Source organism: Danaus plexippus, chromosome 26 (assembly GCF_018135715.1).
Source record: "Danaus plexippus chromosome 26, MEX_DaPlex, whole genome shotgun sequence".
Taxonomy (NCBI): Eukaryota; Metazoa; Arthropoda; class Insecta; order Lepidoptera; family Nymphalidae; genus Danaus; species Danaus plexippus.
Genome location: NC_083554.1, coordinates 3,450,527 through 3,474,479, shown reverse-complemented (window position 1 = coordinate 3,474,479; position 23,953 = coordinate 3,450,527). Strand labels below are relative to the sequence as shown.

The 23,953-nt window shown below is 38.7% G+C and overlaps 1 protein-coding gene across 1 annotated transcript in view; it reads left to right on the top strand.

Moving 5' to 3' along the window:
- Positions 1-23,660, top strand: part of LOC116774533 (mucin-2) — a 30,142-nt gene extending 6,482 nt beyond the window's left edge. The window contains exons 2-9 of the mRNA XM_061524799.1: positions 10,058-10,110; positions 11,059-11,333; positions 11,536-11,695; positions 11,887-12,060; positions 12,166-12,344; positions 12,420-12,555; positions 12,629-21,626; positions 22,860-23,660. Of these exons, the coding sequence (XP_061380783.1) occupies positions 10,078-10,110; positions 11,059-11,333; positions 11,536-11,695; positions 11,887-12,060; positions 12,166-12,344; positions 12,420-12,555; positions 12,629-21,626; positions 22,860-23,089 (10,185 nt within the window). The 5' untranslated portion in view covers positions 10,058-10,077 and the 3' untranslated portion in view covers positions 23,090-23,660. The remainder of the gene's footprint in view (positions 1-10,057; positions 10,111-11,058; positions 11,334-11,535; positions 11,696-11,886; positions 12,061-12,165; positions 12,345-12,419; positions 12,556-12,628; positions 21,627-22,859) is intronic.
- The last annotated feature ends 293 nt before the right edge of the window (positions 23,661-23,953 follow it).

Sequence of the window (23,953 nt, the reverse complement as noted above, 5' to 3'; positions counted from 1 at the left end):
GTGGACGCGGTTCCGTCCTAGACATACAAACATACACATATTATATGCCTCCGTATGTAGAAACCGATTTCTAAAACAAAAATCACCTGTCTGTCCGTCTATTTGTTTCGGCTTATTGTGGAAACGGTAACAGCTATTACAGGCAGTGACAAAAAATCCTTATACTTGACTAAGCTCAGTAACAGAACCTTACGTTTTGGGTTAATTAAAAGATATAATTTTCTATACATATTCAAAATAATATTACAGGTTGATTGTTAACTTGTGATTAGCGACTATTAAAAGAATTTTAATGTCTGACTTAACGTTATACTGCTCGGACAAATAGATAATTTTTTTTTTTTCTAGCATATAATATTTTTGGTGCATACTTAAATAGTACTGAATTCTTTTTTAAAGAAATTACGTTTAATAAGATATTAAAATGAAACAGAATTTAATTATACATTAGCAAGATAAATTAAATTATAAACAAATGAGCACAAAATTTAATCAAAAACATCAAATTGGTTGTCATAAGTATGTCCACCAGCGTCTTATAAGTACATTTCATAAGCAGACATTAAAATCTAGACAAAAGGTCAGGTTAAGTCATAAAAAGCTAAGATAACTCGGCTTCAATGTATCGCAAACGTTTGCTAACAATACATTATGTTTCTAACTTGTTTTTTAATACTCAATATTAACTGAATACGAGAAACACATTTTATTATATTTCAATAAAGATCCTTAGCATGGAATTTTATTGGTCATAATAATACATTTGTTCCAGTAAAACTAAACATAGCTTTTTAAAACGCAATCAGTATTCGTTTTAGTTCAAAAGATGTCATTCAAATAATCAATTTACGAGCTGTTTATTTTCGGGACTTTATTCGTAATAATTGTAATAAAGTTGTTTAACTTGTTCTTGTATATATTTAAGTTAAATACTTGTAAAAAGTATATCGCTTCAATATTAATATAAGCTATATCTACGATGAAAATACTTCTGTATTATTCTAGGTTTGAACTAAGTAAAGTTCCCAGTCTCGTTCAATAACCTACATAAATCTTCCCTTGTAGTATGAAAAAATATTACGAATACACCATATATATATATATATATATATATATTTCCTCTCCCAATTTTCCAGCTAATCGTTCCCTAATAAGTTCATATATGTTTTCTCTAAAATATCCATGCATTTATAATAATAAAATTGCATAGAAAGTATTCATATTAAGACAATTTGACATGCCTTAGTGAAGTTGTAACATCGCCAACTTTCTATGAACGTCGATAGTGAAATAGAAAAGATATAATTACGGTAAAATGATTTAAAAAAGAAAAGATAATTATGTGTAATTGAATAATTCAATTAATTTGACGACCAGTTTCCGAATTAAAAACTCTTAACAATAAAAATAGAGATGACAAAATCCTCTTCAATTCATAAAAAATTAACGCTAACAAACTTACAAGCAATCGAATAACGTATAAGAAAATAATAGATTATAATGTTTACAAAGCTATAGATATCGCAAATGTCTTAACCTTTTAAAATGTCCAAGCAGTTTCCTGTCATAATTGCAATGCAATAATTGTTTTTGCATAATGCATCTCATACATGTGACAAATAAAATAAATATTTTACTTAAATAAATTAAAATATTTCCTTCCAACTTTGTTATAAGTATTTCTTTTAATTTATTTAATGAAAGTTACATAACTTTCCGCTCTATTATTCGAGACCCTTGACACTTATAATAGCAAAATCCGTTTACACTTCTCAAATCTAAAGACTACACACGCACACACTACCGACTTGCTCAATATTTGAATACATTAGTTTGTTTAGTCAACGGTACGAGATAGTTACAACACACTAAGCAAACACAGAGACAACTATTAGTATATTTATATATATAGTTGAGAAAACATGCTAATTATTTTTTATGTAAGTCAATAATTTGACAATAATAAGAAAGACTATTTAAAATATACCCGCATTGAACAATATATATGCGCTAAGACTGTATGCAACATTTTAATGCCCGGTTTTAATAACTATTAAAAACTTATTTATCACCGGAACACACAAACAGACAGATATAACGTTTTGACCTTTAAAATGCTAAAACGTTATACCTAACTAACACGATGACAACATCTTTATCATTAACATTTGTATCGAATTATCAAAAATATATACGCTGACATAATATGCAACAAGACCAACTAACTTACTCCTTAGCATGGTTCATATTATATCACTAACACGAAAATCGATTCAATATATCTGACCGCTACAGGAAATGACGAAACCATATTACATCGGAAATGACAGCATCCCAGGTAAGGTTATATCTACATTTTTGTTCTGACCGCAGATATGAAAGAATGTTATGTACAAATAACCTTTAAAAATAATTACATAATCTTTAGATGACATGTATATACTTATAAACGGTTAAGTCAATTTTAGTACGTTCTTCGTAACATATACATACATACAAATGAAAGAATTCAATATAGTTCCGTGACAGCCCATCAATATTGGAATGGCTTATTAGCTTTATAATTGCATAATATGTGCCATTGAAAGCAATTTGAAATGAAATTGCTTTGTACATCACAAGCAATTCACGGGGTGAAAGTGTCGCTTGGTGAGTTACGAGCTAGAGATGAACTTTATAAAACGTATAATAAAAATAAAGGCTTTATAATGTAAAATGAATAGTGTTGAAATTTATATATTATAAGTTAAAGGTTAAAAATATTATTTATTTTATAAATATAGCATAATGCCCGTGAAAGAGGTTCATTTTATGGTAATTACACAAGACGATAATTATATATATATATATATATATATATATATATATATATATATATATATATTGGATTGGATGTTTTGGATTGTACTAAACTTTTATGCGACAGCATGTTATATCACAAATAAATTATAAACACATAAAAAAAAATCCTCTAAAATCTAATTTAAATGTAATCGTTTCTGTAATAGTGATCATCTGTTTAATTAGCATCATAAAACACAGAAAAAATATTCTTACAAAAATGTCATCAGCCGATTATGCGCGTACAATGGTGTTGCATAATCTCGCTATAATGATAGTAAGACAAGACAGACGACAATTTACTATCAATGATATAACAATGGGACTCTATGTCAAATATAAATGCGAAAGTTTTTGAGCTATGGATGTTAGGAGGGACATGTTTTGTATGTGTCGCTTTTCGAGCTAATGCGAGGCATTTCTTTGATTTAATTTTAGAGAAACTAAGAACATGTAACCAAATAGTGTTAAGAAAATTAAGGTATTAGAAGAAATTAAAACCTGCTGCTAACTAATAGTGATATATAAGACTTTAATATAAGACTATAACTACATACTCCCGAAATCTCGGTTACTTTACAGCAAGCGTGATCACGGACAGACGAGAAAAAAAATATTTTTAGTTTAAAATAATAAAAAACGAATAGTACATCCAGAAATATTAATTTTATTTACTAATAGTCTTCAAAAAAATGTCTCCTTATGCACATCGAGAGGTCTCATTGGCGGAACGTTGTTTTAAGTAATTCACGAATTACGAAACTGACCTTTAATATTATTTACAATTTGATTAGGAGACCAATGTAAAAGATTAACAAAGAAACTTTAAAAGTTTAAATAAAACGAACAAAACATTACCTAACATATGAGACAAGCCGAAAGAGAATTGACTTTTAAAATTATTAGCAAAGATTTGTTACGTTACCAACCGCGTCTAAAACAGTTCTGTGATGTATTCAAAATGATAATGTCCCTAACTCATTAATGACCTTCGAAGGAAATATTTTTTTCTTTATATACCTACGAGTATTACAGGTTTCATTTCTCTAACGAAAAATAAAATGCCCATAAATTACTACATATATAATTTAAATATAATCTAACATATTTTATAAACATAAAAATGTATGTTGAAATGTTGAACTATCAGTTTTGCGATTCATTTCTATAATTACTTTCAATAGATAGTTAGTTATTTATCTTTAATTTTTATATAAAAAATCGTTACTATATTACTATTATTATCCCCGAAACCGACGCTTTAAATGCTTATAATTTAACAATTTCTTAAAGTAATTTTATCCAATTCCAACACATTTACCATACACGTTATTCAACGAGATTAAAAATAGTATCAAACAAAATAAAGAATAAATTCTGTTGATTGTTTAAAGTTATTATAAATAAGGTATAAGTAAACCGTCGGCAGCTCGTATCCGTGTATAATATTATATTACTAGTTACCATAAATACTCCATATGTCAAGGACTAGAAGTGTCAAAATATGTTGAAGCGGTTCGCATTAATTAATACAGTCATAAAACAAGTTTTATATCCAAGTTTATTTAACTTATTTGAATCGTGAACGAAAAAAAACGGACTCTTTGACGAAATATATTAAATCTTTTCTTATATATATAGCTATTCCTGTTAATAAAATGCATAAATATAAAATAATCACTAAAGAAATATTAACATTTGTATCTTTAACACTGATGTCATACAAAATATGAGTGATTGAAAACAAACAAAGCGAATGTCAAACGAATGAGCAATAATGAATGTGTTCCATTCGTTATTTCCATTCAAACGCTTAATCAATTCGAACTGACCTTTGAATTTTACAAAAACAGCGTAAACACAAAGCATCTGTTAAATCAATTCAGAATCATTACGTAAAGGGAATGGTGGAGCATTCAACTTGACTTATATAAATGGGTTAATTATTCCTAAAGAAGCGAATTTATCGATTTCGTAATATTTTAACGAGTGTGGGAAACATTGTCCACGCGGATTTATGAAACGCGACCAGCCATTTTGCCCAATACGCGAGCGCCATTGTTTCTGTTCGTCTGGGGAATTTATTAAACACGCCCTTGAATGTTCCTTGTATGTTCGTATCGGATTGATGTTTAAAATGTGAGAACATCTAGACTGTTAACAGAATTCATTCATTTTGTTGATTAATTTAAAAAAATTCTATTCATATTTCAACTTCTCATTGTTTGGAAACTTATAAGATATGAATTAATTTATATCACTTATGTATTGCTATATGCCGAAGTTTGTTATGTGTGTCAGTCAAACAATCAGTTTCATATAACAAGTGTTTCGAATTGGTCACTAAAAATAATTTTCGAGTTATATTAATAAATAAAATAACAACACACAACAATTAAAACGGCATTATTATAGTAATAAATATAGTTACATGATGTTTCAACTAAAGACCGCAAACATAAAATTATTGCCGACCCCGAAGGCCTTCAGATAAACGAGACGAACCAAAGGCTAAACGAATCGTGAGAACACACGTACATTTGGTAAGGTTGGTTAATCTATTAGAAACATATTATGTACACACGTTACAATTATCAAAGCTAAAACACTATTTAAAGATTAAATCGATTTAAAAATATAATTTATTTTGTAGTAATTAATCAATTTAAACGATTGTGAACACTATGTTGGTCATTTTAGAGCTTACTATATTTTAATGTAAAAAAAACATTATATCCCGTTAATAACACACACATTTTATACATCGATGACATTTACATAAAAAGTTATTACACAAACACATTGTGAGTCGATCCTATTTGTTCCGAGCGACAATAGAAAACGTTCAGACATACCTATTCATGACGCAACAAGATGAGCTAGCTAGGATACAAGTTTTCTAGATTTTAACGTCGACATTTGTAAAATGAAGCCGAGTTGTATCCAAACTCACGACCAACTCACATAAAGGTAATTACCGTCACACGGCAAAGGTTACCATCATCAAATTTCGATGGAAGAATTCTAATAATCGAATATAATTTATTTCTGTGTAATTACGGACAGATTTCTAATACTGATGTAATCCTTAAATTACGTTGAGCAAATTTACAGTATAATACATGTTAGTTAAGTTATTACCCTTTGAAGGATTACGAGACGATCACCTGACATCACGGCACATTTGCTCGCAACAACAAGACTGACATGTTATTTGTCACCCAGAACAGAGATAAGCTGTAAATATATATATAGCAAATTAAGTTACTATTCTTTTCCACTAAACTTAGCGTCATAAATAGTAAACACAATAACAACAAAATAAAGAATTCCACTTATAATTAATGCATATGTATTAAAAAATTTAATGGTCAGGTCAGTTAAAATATTCTGAATCAAATTATTTACCAAACAAGGTATGGCTATGTTAATTTTGATGTTCAAAACGAGAATCTGTATAGCAGTCCCATCAAAATAAAATAAAATTTATTTTTATTTTTTTTCCCAAAACGAAACTACAATACTTAATATTACCATAACAAATTAATAAGATCCGTTTAAGGAATAAATGAGCTTGTTTGATTATATATACATATACACTAGTTCCGCTGCTACCACAACGGTTATATGGAAATATCAAAACAAGTCTATTGTTGTTTAAAAGCGTATAATAATATTGTTCGTACGCTAATAACAAATTAATCACGACCTTCGATCTACTAAAACCATTAATAATATAAGCATAACAATATATATATTATTTATGTTAATTATATAAATTAACGATGTTTACAAAGCAAGTTATGTCAACGTTATTAAGTTCTTGTTGGGTAAATCCGCCCTAATGTTGCAACTAAATTACAGAGATTCGGACACACAGACAGACACGTAATTGGGACCCGAGTCGTCCCCAATTGTGTAATGCAATTCAGTTTAAGCTTAATTCGAGCTTTTTACTGAAATATGTTTGGTATTAAAATTTAATTATGATTTAATATTAATTATTCTGTTACTATGATAACATCGAGTCATTAGTTCTTTGTACAAATAAAGACAAAGGTGACGTTTTCTGAATACATATATTATTATATTACCGATAGGTTTGAATTCTACTAAGTGTTTTTTAATATGAATTTCTTACAGATATTTTGAAAAATCGGTAAAATTTTGTTTATTTTAACGACGTGTTTTAATATTACGAAATAGGTTTGAAGTTTCATGAAGGGTAGTCCTAAGCTAGTGTACAAGTACAATTTTGAAATACATAAAAAAAAATAGAGACTTTCATATATGTTATTTCTTATAATATATAAACATGGTAATTAATATGCAAATTTTTTATCAGATAATATCGTATTTGTATTCATTAAAATATACAAAAAAACTCCATAAACATTTCACCTTTATAGAAAGGAACGTCCGCAAAAGTTAAAGTTCTTCAGTTATATAAGAACTGGGTTCTCAATTAATCAGGTCTCATAAACCAGTTAAGCCGGCAAGGGTCTTCATGATGTCACTGTGACCGTGGCACAGATATATATTAATGCACTACTCAACGACCAATCTCGCATAAATTTCGCTTTCATTAATTTACAACTTATATTTTTGGTACGGTCAATGTCACTGATGTGTTGTAAAACATCCATACCAGATTATTGTAATTTTATATGGACGTGTTAATAGTTTATTTAGTATTAAAAAACGTTAAAGTATTACTCATAAATATGCCAGGATGAGTGTCATATTCTGCCATACATGATGTTATTCAATTCCAATCGCCTACACGTTTATTGTATATTATGCTTATCACAAGTTTGCCTTGTCGCACTATATACTGAACGTTAGCAGTTTTTCACTTATAAATCATTGTACGTATGTATAGTATAAAAGATTGTAGAGACATGCTTCGTATACAATGTGCTTTGTATGTATGTGTGTATGTGTAAAACTCGTACTAGAAAAACTTTAGTTTATTGTGTTTTATATTTCAATAGTGCTTACATTTATTATATTTAAGAATAATACTTCCTTAATAAAACAGCTGTGAAAGGTTACTCGTTTTTTTAGAATGATATCGTAATCATTAATAAATGCATTAAAAAATACGTTCAAATAAGATCAACGTAAGGCTTCATTATGCTACAGTAAACTACCCTGCCTTTAATGAAACCTTTAAAAAACGGGTAACGTCAGTACATATAAATATAATATTTTTTTAAATTAACATTTCCTAGGAAAAACTAAAGTTAAATAAAATTTGGACTCATGTAACCTATGAACTTTTAAACCGGAAGAGTACAATTATACTTACGTTTTATTTTTCAACGACCTCCTAACTATTTATTGCTTTTGTTAAAAAAAAAACACCTTAATAGTTTAGCTTAAAAGGTTTTCGATCAAACGTAATATGTTTAGTTGCCAAAAAAATTTTTCAATAACCATTCTTTGTCTATAGAAATTACTGGTTAGTACCAAATAGGAACAAATTCCAGTGTAAAAATCATTTTTTTAAAGGTATCTTCAAAAAATTTCAATACTAACAAATATTCACCTCAATCTTAATAATCAAGCTGTCATATTGAATAAACAAGCTAAAATATTAAATAATCAATAATAAATAATAAAAAATAAAGCAAAACTACATTTTAAAAGTAACAGCTATTTGGAACGAACTTGTGAGAATACGAGCTTCAAACAAAAGGAGAGGTAATAGTGCATTATTCACAATGGTTAGGCAATTCGGAATTTTTCCATTAATGTATGGTGTACAAGATACGTTATCACGCATGCATTGTAATTAAACTTATGGAGACCTATAGCTCATAAAAAGTTGGGAAAATCTTGGTTATTGTTTGTAGTATTTTAATTAAAATCAATATTTTTTTTTCACCTAATTAATTAATTATACAATATCCTATTCTTATAAATGTCCAAAACTTTTTTTTTAATTTGAAAACTATGTTACAGCCTCCGACACTTTCCTATATTTATAATGTTACAAGTAACTTAATTTTGGTAAATACTAACTGTTGCTCGCGACTCTGTCCGAGTATCTTTAAAAATTCGCATGCGCCCGCCTCCCAAACGCGCGTGGCAACGATTAATTTCGGAAGCAGGATTTGGGATTGGGCTAAAAAAAAGCCTAAGTTAGTCCTTATTACATCAGCTACCTGCCAATAAAAGTCCCTCTAAAATCGGTAAAGCCGTTTCAGAGATAGGCGGAACAAACAAACAGACAAAAATTGTAAAAAAATGTTTTTTTGGTGTATGTACCGCATATATATACATATATATATATATAGGGATGTATATATGTATATAGGCATGTAATAAAAACGGTTATTTCATTATTACAAACAAACACTCCAATTTTAATTCTATATATGTATAGAAAATATTTTTACTGTAAGCATTTTTTTAATATGGACATAAGATGAACATTAGATCGTTTTTGTAACGCCCAATAAGAGATCTACGTAGTTTTGGTGTTGAAATAAATGCGGAAATATTGTCCGGGTCATCGTCTGACCTCACGGATCTTAGACGGATGCAACACAATTATACCTTATATCTTGATGTTACTCAAATGCTATTTATAACCTTTAACTTATTATCTATAGCGCTTGACTTAATTTAAGAAAAAACAGTAAATATTTTTGAAGTATTTATTAAATCAAGAACAACTTTGCCACACGTGAATTTTCACCATAAAATTTTTGTTTGTTTTAAAAATATTTATGTCGAAAGTAAACATTTTAACATCCTCATATAATTAACATTGATCTGTCACAATAATAACAAACTGAAATTGCGACAACTCACTTAAAATTTTTGCAATAACCTAATATGTCAATTTGGCTCTTGACACTAATGTGTCGAATACCGTAGGATTTACACTAAAAAGTGACTTTATGACCAATGTCGATTCTGTGGTAATTATTGTTATGCAAGGTTTTTGGTACTTAGCCAGAATATTTACTCATCCACTATTCCTTTCTAAGCACACTTAAACAACTCGGTAAACATCGGTTCACTGTTAGGTCCGGTGCATATAAAATGTAGGACATAGCACAATTTTCCCTTGAATGTCCCCACATTTGCATTACTTTTAACGTTGAAATAATGATAAGAAATCTGATACATTAAATTAAATTAGTAACAACATAAATGCATAAACTATTATGTATAATAATAAATTATTTTTTTATTTTTCCAGAGCCCCATGAAGCGGCTGTCATGAAAATAGCGACATTGATTGCACTTGTGCAGGTATGTATGATCATTCTAGACATCAAAAAAAATCTGAAATTCCTTCATAAAATAATCCAAATTTGATTAGGATTTCCGTGAATCAGTATTACATAAATGCTAAATAGCTATAAGTAATTAAAATAAAACAGTTTCTTCAGCTTATACTTTTTAAGACTAAATAATATAAAAACAAATGCAACTAAATAAACCAAATTTGTTATTAAATTAAGATTGCCTTATAAATGAAACGGCGGCATCAATCACGCTACTGCCTTATTATATAAGATTCAGTTCATCCAAAGGTTAGGTTAATGAAACCCATAGAGAAATGTTACGTAATATATTTTTATTGTCACTAGTTTGATTCTGCAATCGGACCATGAGTTACATAAAATATGATCTAACAAATATCAATGTTAAAAAAGATTTGTGAATATGTGTGAAGTGTTTATGTATGGCTATATATTGCATAATTATTTCACGATATATAAATATGACATATAATTAACTTAAATACAATCTGCTTTTTTATTCAACATCTCAATATCGTGTTTATGAAATAGTATAGCTCCTATTACAACACCAAATGGTCTGTAATAACGCGTGAGAGAGAGAAAAAAAAACACATTGTTTTGTATCAAAAAAATAATCTTATAGATAAGTTTATAATAGAGCAGCGGCGGCAATAAATCTCATAACTAGTTAAGTCACATGTAATTATTTTGTTATAACAAAGATTATATGATAATATATGTAGTATAATTTAGAATTTGGGAAGGGATTTTTTTTACTGTTGACTGAATATTCTACTTTGTATTTAATTAAGTAAACCAATATGACGTTGCTAGGGGCAGCCCTCCATTACATATTTGGAAAGAAATTTTAGCTTAACCCACAAAGATGCTCAAATGTGAATTGATGGACGTGATTCAATTTTACAGTGATTGATAAAAAAATGTGTTGCAGCTGTCGCTTGCTACAGCTGTTTCAGATGGCACGCTCACCGCAGCTGAGTTAAATAAAGAATTGGCAGGTGATAATAGTCTAAGTCCATTCTTTGATGAAATCATCGATGACACGGCGGTGAATTTCGTCCGGAGCTCCAGGGCTGTCGACAGTCCTCTATCTCCGGATATCAATGTACAATGCTCAGCTGACTTCATTGATGTGACAGTCGAATTCTCTGATGTGTACGACGGCATTATCTACAGCAAAGGCTACTTAAATGATCCGAAATGCAAGTAAGTGAGCACAGTATTGAAAACCCTATTATCTTTTTAATGATAAATAATTTTAAAATATATGTATTTTTTAAATGAAACTCTAAAAAAACTTTATTTAGCTGACTAAACTAAATACTAACGAGCAATGCTAAACGGTTTTATCTTTAATTCTAAAAAAGAATTATATACTTCGCAATTAACAATTATGAATTCTTGTCAGATACGTATCTCTCGGCGGAAGTCAGTCACGGTACTCATTCCGAGTACCGCTGAAGGGCTGCGGCAGCAGATCTCTTTGCAACGCTTGCGGCACCATTGATAATGTCCTCGTGTTCCAAGCCGACGACTTCGTCCAAGGTCCCTATGATTTCGCACGAAAAGTAAGACTGGTCCCTCGTATACTACAGTGTACTTAAATCCATTAAGACTACAGTCTTGTAAATGTACACATTTACCCAAGTCAAAATTACATACCATAATCCTTCGAGGTCAATGTTCTCAATAATGGTTTGGCTGAAAATTATTTGTCTCGCAATAAATATAATTTGATTTATAATATGTTTCATTACAGGTTTCATGCGCAAGTACAGCTTTAGAGGTATCTGTCGGAGGAGTAAGGAAAGAGCAATCGCATATTTTGAAACTCAAGCCTTTTATGGTTGACATGCTCGATGTAGTAGCTGTGCAAGGGCCCGCAGGCGGCGTCGAATGTTGGATGGACATACAGAAGGGAGTATTCCCTAATGTATGTAACAGTCTCACTTTGACTTGACAAAATTTTTGATTTTCATTTTTCATAACAAATTTATTAATTTTCTTCAAATCAAATAAATCAAAACTAATATTTCAGACTACTCCTTTAGAACACTCGATCAAGATCGGCGAATACCTCACGATATTAATATACCTAAAAGATACTAGGAATCAGTTCAACCTAAAAATACACGATTGTTGGGCATATGATAATGAAGACTATGATAACCCGAATACTAATAAGATTCAGTTAACAGACAAGGAAGGATGTCCAAAGTAATTATCAAAATGTTATAAATTAAATAAATATACTTAAAACAGGTAGCTAAATTCATAATCCATGACTTTCAGGAAAAGGAAATTTATTGATTTATTCCAAAAATCCACAAACACGGGTAAATCCGGGGCGACACTGATAGCCTATAGCAAAGTCAGCGCCTTCCGCTTCCCTGAAACGGATCAAGTATATCTAACGTGTAATGTTGAGGTACGTTTAATATAAAATTAAAAATAGACCAAATTATAACAAATCAGATTTAAAAAAATGAATTCTTTTTCAGCTGTGCAAGAGTGATTGTGATTCAAGCTGCAGAGACATTATCAAACCAATAACGACCACAAAAAAACCGCAAATAATACCTTCCTGTTACCCTGGCAGCACTGACCCACGTTGTCCACGACCAACTACTCCTGAAGCCCCAAGATGTTATCCAGGAAGTACTGATCCACGTTGCCCACAACCTACTACACCGGCTCCACCTAAATGCTTCCCTGGATCCACAGACCCACGTTGCCCAAGGCCAACGACTCCTGAAGCACCTAGATGCTACCCCGGAAGCAATGACCCACGCTGCCCAAAACCAACTACACCGGAGTCACCTCGCTGCTACCCAGGAAGCAGTGACTCACGTTGTCCAAGACCAACTACTCCTGAGGCCCCCAGATGTTATCCAGGAAGTACTGATACACGTTGCCCACAACCTACTACACCGGTTCCACCTAAATGCTTCCCTGGATCCACAGACCCACGTTGCCCAAGACCAACTTCACCAGAGTCGCCTCGTTGCTACCCAGGTAGCACTGACCCACGTTGTCCACAACCAACAACTCCTGAAGCACCTAGCTGCTACCCCGGAAGTAGTGACCCACGTTGTCCAAGACCAACGACTCCTGAAGCACCGAGATGTTATCCCGGCAGTGACGACCCACGTTGTCCAAAACCTACTACACCGGCTCCCCCCAAATGCTTCCCCGGATCCACTGATCCACGCTGTCCACGGCCGACGACTCCCGAAGCACCAAGATGCTACCCTGGAAGCAATGACCCTCGTTGCCCGAAACCAACTACACCAGAGCCACCTCGTTGCTACCCAGGAAGCAGTGACCCACGTTGCCCACGACCAACAACTCCTGAAGCACCTCGATGTTACCCTGGCAGTGACGATCCACGTTGTCCAAAACCTACTACACCGGCTCCACCCAAATGCTTCCCCGGATCCACCGATCCACGTTGTCCACGGCCGACGACTCCCGAAGCACCAAGATGCTACCCTGGAAGCAATGACCCTCGTTGCCCGAAACCAACTACTCCAGAATCACCTCGCTGCTACCCAGGAAGTAGTGACCCACGTTGTCCACGACCAACAACTCCTGAAGCACCTCGATGCTATCCCGGGAGTGACGACCCACGTTGTCCAAAACCTACTACACCGGCTCCCCCCAAATGCTTCCCCGGATCCACTGATCCACGTTGTCCACGGCCAACAACTCCTGAAGCACCAAAATGCTACCCTGGAAGCAATGACCCTCGTTGTCCTAAATCCACTACCCCAGCACCACCAAGATGTTTCCCAGGAAGCACGGATCCTCGCTGTCCTAAAGTAACAACACCAGTACCAACAAAACCTTCTTGTTACCCAGGCTCACCTGATCCTAACTGTCCACAACCGTCGAGGCCAACAACGCTTAATCCACCTACTTATTTACCTCCTTCAACACCAGCACTACCAAAATGCTTCCCCGGCAGCAATGACCCACGTTGTCCAAGACCAACGACTCCCGAAGCACCCAAATGTTATCCTGGAAGCAGTGACCCACGGTGTCCCAGACCAACAACTCCTGAATCTCCTCGATGCTATCCCGGAAGTGACGATCCACGTTGTCCAAAACCTACTACACCGGCTCCACCCAAATGCTTCCCCGGATCCAGTGATCCACGTTGTCCACGGCCGACAACTCCTGAAGCACCAAGGTGCTACCCTGGAAGCAATGACCCTCGTTGTCCCAAACCTACTACACCAGCCCCACCTAAATGCTTCCCCGGATCCACCGATCCAAGTTGTCCAAGACCAACGACTCCCGAAGCACCTAGATGTTACCCCGGAAGCAGTGACCCGCGCTGTCCCAAACCCACTACACCTGCCCCACCTAACTGCTACCCAGGGTCCACCGACCCTCGATGCCCGAAACCAACCACACCAGAGCCACCTCGTTGCTACCCAGGAAGCAGTGACCCACGTTGCCCACGACCAACAACTCCTGAAGAACCTCGATGTTACCCCGGGAGTAACGACCCACGTTGTCCAAAACCTACTACACCGGCTCCACCCAAATGCTTCCCCGGATCCACCGATCCACGTTGTCCACGGCCGACGACACCTGAAGCACCAAGATGCTACCCTGGAAGCAATGACCCTCGTTGCCCGAAACCAACTACTCCAGAATCACCTCGCTGCTACCCAGGAAGTAGTGACCCACGTTGTCCAAGACCAACGACTCCTGAAGCACCGAGATGCTATCCCGGCAGTGACGACCCACGTTGTCCAAAACCTACTACACCGGCTCCCCCCAAATGCTTCCCCGGATCCACTGATCCACGCTGTCCAAGGCCGACGACTCCCGAAGCACCAAGATGCTACCCTGGAAGCAATGACTCTCGTTGCCCGAAACCAACTACACCAGAGCCACCTCGTTGCTACCCAGGAAGCAGTGACCCACGTTGCCCACGACCAACAACTCCTGAAGCACCTCGATGTTACCCCGGCAGTGACGATCCACGGTGTCCAAAACCTACTACACCGGCTCCACCCAAATGCTTCCCCGGATCCACCGATCCACGTTGTCCACGGCCGACGACACCTGAAGCACCAAGATGCTACCCTGGAAGCAATGACCCTCGTTGCCCGAAACCAACTACTCCAGAATCACCTCGCTGCTACCCAGGAAGTAGTGACCCACGTTGTCCACGACCAACAACTCCTGAAGCACCTCGATGCTATCCCGGGAGTGACGACCCACGTTGTCCAAAGCCTACTACACCGGCTCCCCCCAAATGCTTCCCCGGATCCACTGATCCACGTTGTCCAAGGCCGACGACTCCTGAAGCACCAAGATGCTACCCTGGAAGCAATGACCCTCGTTGCCCGAAACCAACTACACCAGAATCACCTCGCTGCTACCCAGGAAGTAGTGACCCACGTTGCCCAAGCCCAACGACTCCTGAAGCACCAAGATGCTACCCTGGAAGCAATGACCCTCGTTGTCCTAAATCCACTACCCCAGCACCACCAAGATGTTTCCCAGGGAGCACCGATCCTCGCTGTCCTAAAGTAACAACACCAGTACCAACAAAACCCTCTTGTTACCCAGGCTCACCTGATCCTAACTGTCCACAACCGTCGAGGCCAACAACGCTTAATCCACCTACTTATTTACCTCCTTCAACACCAGCACCACCAAAATGCTTCCCCGGCAGCAATGACCCACGTTGTCCTCAACCCACTACACCAGCCCCACCGAAATGCTTCCCCGGTAGCAATGACCCTCGTTGCCCGAAGTCAACAACTCCAGAATCACCTCGCTGCTATCCTGGAAGTAGTGACCCACGTTGTCCAAGACCAACAACTCCTGAAGCACCTCGATGCTATCCCGGCAGTGACGACCCACGTTGTCCAAAACCTACTACACCAGCTTCCCCCAAATGCTTCCCCGGATCCACTGATCCACGCTGTCCAAGGCCGACGACTCCCGAAGCACCAAGATGCTACCCTGGAAGCAATGACCCTCGTTGCCCGAAACCAACTACACCAGAATCACCTCGCTGCTACCCAGGAAGTAGTGACCCACGTTGTCCAAGACCAACGACTCCTGAGGCACCAAGATGCTACCCCGGAAGCAGTGACCCTCGTTGTCCCAAACCTACTACACCAGCCCCACCAAGATGTTTCCCAGGATCCACTGATCCACGTTGCCCACAACCAACAACTCCTGAGGCACCAAGATGCTACCCCGGAAGCAGTGACCCTCGTTGTCCCAAACCTACTACACCAGCCCCACCAAGATGTTTCCCAGGATCCACTGATCCACGTTGCCCACAACCAACAACTCCTGAGGCACCTAGATGCTACCCTGGAAGCAATGACCCTCGTTGCCCTAAACCCACTACACCAGCCCCACCAAAATGCTTCCCGGGATCAAGTGACCCACGTTGTCCACGACCAACTACTACTGAAGCCCCAAGATGTTATCCAGGAAGTACTGATTCACGTTGCCCACAACCGACTACACCAGGGTCACCTCGATGCTACCCTGGAAGCAATGACCCTCGTTGCCCGAAACCAACTACACCAGAATCACCTCGCTGCTACCCGGGAAGTAGTGACCCACGTTGCCCACGACCAACAACTCCTGAAGCACCTCGATGCTATCCCGGAAGTACTGACTCACGTTGTCCCAAACCCACAACACTACCACCACCAAGATGTTTCCCAGGGAGCGACGATCCTCGCTGTCCCAAAGTAACAACACCAGTTCCAACAAAACCCTCTTGTTACCCTGGCTCACCTGATCCTAACTGTCCACAACCTTCGAGGCCAACAACGCTTAATCCACCTACTTATTTACCTCCTTCAACACCAGCACCACCAAAATGCTACCCTGGTAGCAATGACTCTCGCTGTCCAAGACCAACGACTCCTGAAGCACCCAGATGTTACCCCGGTAGCAATGACCCTCGTTGCCCTAAACCCACTACACCAGCCCCACCGAAATGCTTCCCCGGTAGCAATGACCCTCGTTGCCCGAAGTCAACAACACCAGAATCACCTCGCTGCTATCCCGGAAGTAGTGACCCACGTTGTCCAAGACCAACGACTCCTGAGGCACCAAGATGCTACCCCGGAAGCAGTGACCCTCGTTGTCCCAAACCTACTACACCAGCCTCACCAAGATGTTTCCCAGGATCCACTGATCCACGTTGCCCACGACCAACGACTCCTGAGGCACCTAGATGCTTCCCTGGAAGCAATGACCCTCGTTGCCCTAAACCCACTACACCAGCCCCATCAAAATGCTTCCCGGGATCTAGTGACCCACGTTGTCCGCGACCAACTACTCCTGAAACCCCAAGATGTTATCCAGGAAGTACTGATTCACGTTGCCCACAACCGACTACACCAGAGTCACCTCGATGCTACCCTGGAAGCAATGACCCTCGTTGTCCAAAACCCACTACACCTACTCCACCTAATTGCTTCCCGGGATCCACTGATCCACGTTGTCCACAACCCACGACCCCCGACGTACCTAGATGTTATCCCGGAAATACTGACCCACGTTGTCCTAAATCCACTACCCCAGCACCACCAAGATGTTTCCCAGGAAGCACCGATCCTCGCTGTCCTAAAGTAACAACACCAGTACCAACAAAACCCTCTTGTTACCCAGGCTCACCTGATCCTAACTGTCCACAACCGTCGAGGCCAACAACGCTTAATCCACCTACTTATTTACCTCCTTCAACACCAGCACCACCAAAATGCTACCCCGGTAGTAACGACTCTCGTTGTCCAAGACCAACGACTCCCGAAGCACCGAGATGTTACCCCGGAAGCAATGACCCTCGTTGCCCTAAACCCACTACACCAGCCCCACCGAAATGCTTCCCCGGTAGCAATGACCCTCGTTGCCCCAAGTTAACTACACCAGAATCACCTCGCTGCTACCCCGGAAGTAGTGACCCACGTTGTCCAAGACCAACAACTCCTGAAGCACCTCGATGCTATCCCGGAAGTGACGATCCACGTTGTCCAAAACCTACTTCACCGGCTCCACCCAAATGCTTCCCCGGATCAACTGACCCACGTTGTCCACAACCAACAACTCCTGAAGCACCTCGCTGCTACCCCGGAAGTAGTGACCCACGTTGTCCACGACCAACAACTCCTGAAGCACCTCGATGCTATCCTGGAAGTGACGATCCACGTTGTCCAAAACCTACTACACCTGCCCCACCCAAATGCTTCCCCGGATCCACTGATCCACGTTGTCCAAGACCAACGACTCCTGAAGCACCGAGATGCTATCCCGGCAGTAACGACCCACGTTGCCCAAAACCTACTACACCGGCTCCACCCAAATGCTTCCCCGGATCCACTGATCCACGTTGTCCAAGACCAACGACTCCTGAAGCACCGAGATGCTACCCCGGAAGCAGTGATCCTCGTTGTCCTAAACCTACTACACCAGCCCCACCGAAATGCTTCCTCGGTAGCAATGATCCTCGTTGCCCGAAGCCAACTACACCAGAATCACCTCGCTGCTACCCCGGAAGTAGTGACCCACGTTGTCCAAGACCAACAACTCCTGAAGCACCTCGATGCTATCCCGGCAGTGACGACCCACGTTGTCCAAAACCTACTACACCGGCTTCCCCCAAATGCTTCCCCGGATCCAATGATCCACGTTGTCCAAGGCCGACGACTCCTGAAGCACCAAGATGCTACCCTGGAAGCAATGACCCTCGTTGCCCGAAACCAACTACACCAGAATCACCTCGCTGCTACCCAGGAAGTAGTGACCCACGTTGCCCAAGCCCAACGACTCCTGAAGCACCAAGATGCTACCCTGGAAGCAATGACCCTCGTTGTCCTAAATCCACTACCCCAGCACCACCAAGATGTTTCCCAGGGAGCACCGATCCTCGCTGTCCTAAAGTAACAACACCAGTACCAACAAAACCCTCTTGTTACCCAGGCTCACCTGATCCTAACTGTCCACAACCGTCGAGGCCAACAACGCTTAATCCACCTACTTATTTACCTCCTTCAACACCAGGACTACCAAAATGCTTCCCCGGCAGCAATGACCCACGTTGTCCTAAACCCACTACACCAGCCCCACCTAAATGTTTCCCAGGATCCACTGATCCACGTTGCCCACGACCAACTACTCCAGAAGCACCTAGATGTTACCCTGGAAGTAATGACCCTCGTTGTCCTAAACCCACTTCACCAGCCCCACCTAAATGTTTCCCAGGATCCACTGATCCACGTTGTCCACGACCAACAACTCCTGAAGCCCCAAGGTGCTACCCTGGAAGCAATGACCCTCGTTGTCCTAAACCCACTACACCAGAGTCGCCTCGTTGCTTCCCAGGTAGCACTGACCCACGTTGTCCACAACCAACAACTCCTGAAGCACCTCGCTGCTATCCCGGAAGTAGTGACCCACGTTGTCCAAGACCAACGACTCCTGAAGCACCGAGATGCTATCCCGGCAGTGACGACCCACGTTGTCCAAAACCTACTACACCGGCTCCCCCCAAATGCTTCCCCGGATCCACTGATCCACGTTGTCCAAGGCCGACGACTCCTGAAGCACCAAGATGCTACCCTGGAAGCAATGACCCTCGTTGTCCTAAACCCACTACACCAGCCCCACCTAAATGTTTCCCAGGATCCACTGATCCACGTTGCCCACGACCAACTACTCCAGAAGCACCTAGATGTTACCCTGGAAGTAATGACCCTCGTTGTCCTAAACCCACTTCACCAGCCCCACCTAAATGTTTCCCAGGATCCACTGATCCACGTTGTCCACGACCAACAACTCCTGAAGCCCCAAGGTGCTACCCTGGAAGCAATGACCCTCGTTGTCCTAAACCCACTACACCAGAGTCGCCTCGTTGCTTCCCAGGTAGCACTGACCCACGTTGTCCACAACCAACAACTCCTGAAGCACCTCGCTGCTATCCCGGAAGTAGTGACCCACGTTGTCCAAGACCAACGACTCCTGAAGCACCGAGATGCTATCCCGGCAGTGACGACCCACGTTGTCCAAAACCTACTACACCGGCTCCCCCCAAATGCTTCCCCGGATCCACTGATCCACGTTGTCCAAGGCCGACGACTCCTGAAGCACCAAGATGCTACCCTGGAAGCAATGACCCTCGTTGTCCTAAACCCACTACACCAGCCCCACCGAAATGCTACTCAGGATCCACCGACCCTCGCTGCCCGAAACCAACTTCACCAGAGTCGCCTCGTTGCTACCCAGGTACCACTGACCCACGTTGTCCACAACCAACAACTCCTGAAGCACCTAGATGCTATCCCGGAAGCAATGACGCTCGTTGTCCTAAACCCACTACACCAGCCCCACCTAACTGCTTCCCGGGATCAAGTGATCCACGTTGTCCACAACCCACGACCCCCGACGTACCTAGATGTTATCCCGGAAGCCCTGACCCACGTTGTCCTAAACCGACTACCCCAGCACCACCAAGATGTTTCCCAGGGAGCACTGATCCTCGCTGTCCTAAAGTAACAACACCACTACCAACGAAACCCTCTTGTTACCCAGGCTCACCAGATCCTAACTGTCCACAACCGTCGAGGCCAACAACACTTAATCCGCCTACTTATTTACCTCCTTCAACACCAGCACCACCAAAATGCTACCCTGGTAGCAATGACTCACGTTGTCCCAGACCAACAACTCCGGAAGCACCTAGATGTTACCCTGGAAGCAATAATCCTCGTTGCCCGAAACCAACTACATCAGAATCACCTCGCTGCTACCCAGGAAGTAGCGACCCACGTTGTCCACGACCAACAACTCCTGAAGCACCTCGATGCTACCCCGGAAGCAATGACGCTCGTTGTCCTAAACCCACTTCACCAGCCCCACCTAAATGCTTCCCAGGATCCTCTAATCCACGTTGCCCACAGCCGACTACACCAGAGCCGCCAAGGTGTTTCCCAGGAAGTAACGATCCTCGCTGTCCTAAAGTAATAACACCAGTTCCTACAAAACCATCTTGTTACCCAGGCTCACTAGATCCTAACTGTCCACAACCGTCTAGACCAACAACTCTTAATCCACCTACTTACTTACCTCCTTCTTCAACAATTCCACCAAAATGTTTCCCAGGAAGTTCGGATCCTCGTTGTCCTCGACCCACAACTCCTGATACTCCCAGATGCTATCCAGGAAGTACAGATTCTCGTTGCCCAAAACCTTCAAGTCTTGGACCACCGAAATGTTTCCCAGGAAATTCGGATCCTCGTTGTCCACGACCAACAAGCCCGCAACCAAGCTCGACGCCCAGTTCATGTTACCCTGGGTCAAAGGATCCAAAATGTCCTCAACCATTCGCGCCCAGTAGCACAAATCCCCCAGTCACCTACTTACCACCATTTCCTGCAGATAACGAAATTAGCTCTGGAAGATTAGCCAATAAGAATTTCGATTATTACGATGACTCACAATTAGCAATCGGTAAGTGAAATCTATTATAATTAATTTTGTTGAAACAAATATTCTTATGTAGATGATATTATTATTGATTTAAAAATTTTAATACGTTATAATGAAAATTGTGTAAACTCTTGTTTTCTTTTCAAATTTGTTCATAAAATTTGACACAAAACTACATTACATTTAAATGTAAATGACAACACCGTTTAAAAGTAGCGTGACATAAAGTAGGACTGTTCAAATCATCTTTACGCTGATGAGGTGAGGACAAGCAAATGAATAACAGTGTCATCGTTTCTAACCAACCACGCCCAAGAGGGGTTCTATAAGTATGATATCGATATCGGAATTTGTATGTGTGTGTGCCTTTGTCTGAGGCATCATAACTCATAAACGTATTAACCGATTTTAAAAAGACCATTTCCCTGATTTTAAAAAGACCATTTCCTTGATGTAATTAGTGGTTACGTTTGGTCAATATCGGTCAATTACTTTAGGAGTATCACCTTTTTTCAAAAAATAATATAAAGGCATTTTTGGCGATTGATTACCAAATAAAGTGCCTCACTAGTGCTATTATAATCATTAAATACAATTAATGGGTAAGGAAATTCAAAATAAATTTAATATTATTCTAGAGCACTTTTTAATTTATTATAAAAAAAGAAAATCTAAAATCGCACAGAAATATCGACATTTCAAAATATGTCCACCGCTATAGACGAGTTGCAAAGATTTTGTCTGATGTTTTCGTCTCATACTTATCTCGTTCACTTTTTTTTAATTTTATATTCCTTGTAGTGATCAGTAGTTTATAAAATAAAAATTGTGAATTGAACAGTTCATTCAGTTCAAGTTCTTTGTACATTTCACTTATTAATCATTTAAAAACTAGATAGCCAAACTTGAACAGTGTAATATTCAAATTTATTAGACCTCAAAAGAATCGTATAAAATGTGCCCTTTATTTCGATTATATCAATAACTATAACTAACATTCCTTATACAAATTATATCAACAAGTTATATTCCTCTCAACGTAATTCTGATTCTCCATTTTAAAGCAATTTCTTATACGATTTCAACTCAAGGTTGTATTCTATATGTACAAAAAGAGCAGATATAATTCGTGTTAACTTTTCCATACTGAGTATATATATATATAGATAGATATAAGTAGTTTCAATATTTTATACATAACTATTATGTACCCTTAACCCTATTATGTAATCAATGTCATCTCATTTGTTTCAGATAATTTTGATTTCTCTCGTACAAAACCCAAAACGAGAAATGTAAGAGATTTAAGTAAATCATCCGCTGAAGAAAACCTTGGTCAGTTTTCCGGATTCGACAACCTGGCTATTATAGGTTCCGTATTGTTTGTTGCCTTGATCATAGCAGTTGCTATTGGTTCAATGAAATACAAACAAATGAAAAGGAAAAACGGTTTAAATGTACAATCAACTCAGAATCCTTGTTAGTATATTATAATAACTCTAAGATATATGTGATCGTTAAAAAAAATGTAACATTTTTATGTAAAATATTTTCTTTACGTTTATATAAAATAATGCATAACGTTTTCTCACTGCCAACATAGCTTTTATTCAGATGTTATAACATTTGCCTATTTTATTACAATAAAATAGTGCCATAAGAGGAAGTATAGTCATATGTATGCATGTATAAAATCAACAGAACGTAACTGTCCCTCGCAAACCTATCTGCCTAGTCAAATTATGTAAAATCACGTGTTTGTTTACACAACAACTTTTAAAATATAAAACATTTATAAGTAAATATATTTTATAATACTATACTCATATGTGATATTTGTAAATATTTACCGATAAAATGTATTGTGGCCATAGATAAGTTTGGTTTTATATAGTCTATGATATAACGCATTCTGTGTTGTGAAACATTTATAATACAATGGCTAAGAACTTGCAAATGTATATGCCTTCCACAATATGGAATGTAAGTTGATAAATAAAATGTAAATTAGTAGGATTGTTTGAGTCTACCTAAGTAAAACATTCTATGAATGTATTTTGTTCTTTTATTTACTTTCCTGCCGAATACATTTCGAGTTTGATTCTTTTAAACATTTTTTTATTTAGTACTAATGTTTACACGCAATTTCCGTTGGTTCTGAGAGAAATAAATAATTAAAAGGAAAAATACAACTGGCAACTCCATTTACGTCTGTTATACGTGACGTAATACAAAAGACAACTTTCGTGGCGTGTTTCTTAGAAAAATACACCGATTTTTAATTACATTATAACTTTTATGTTAATCTGATTTCTAAACTACATTGCTGAAAGTTTTTTCTACATCCG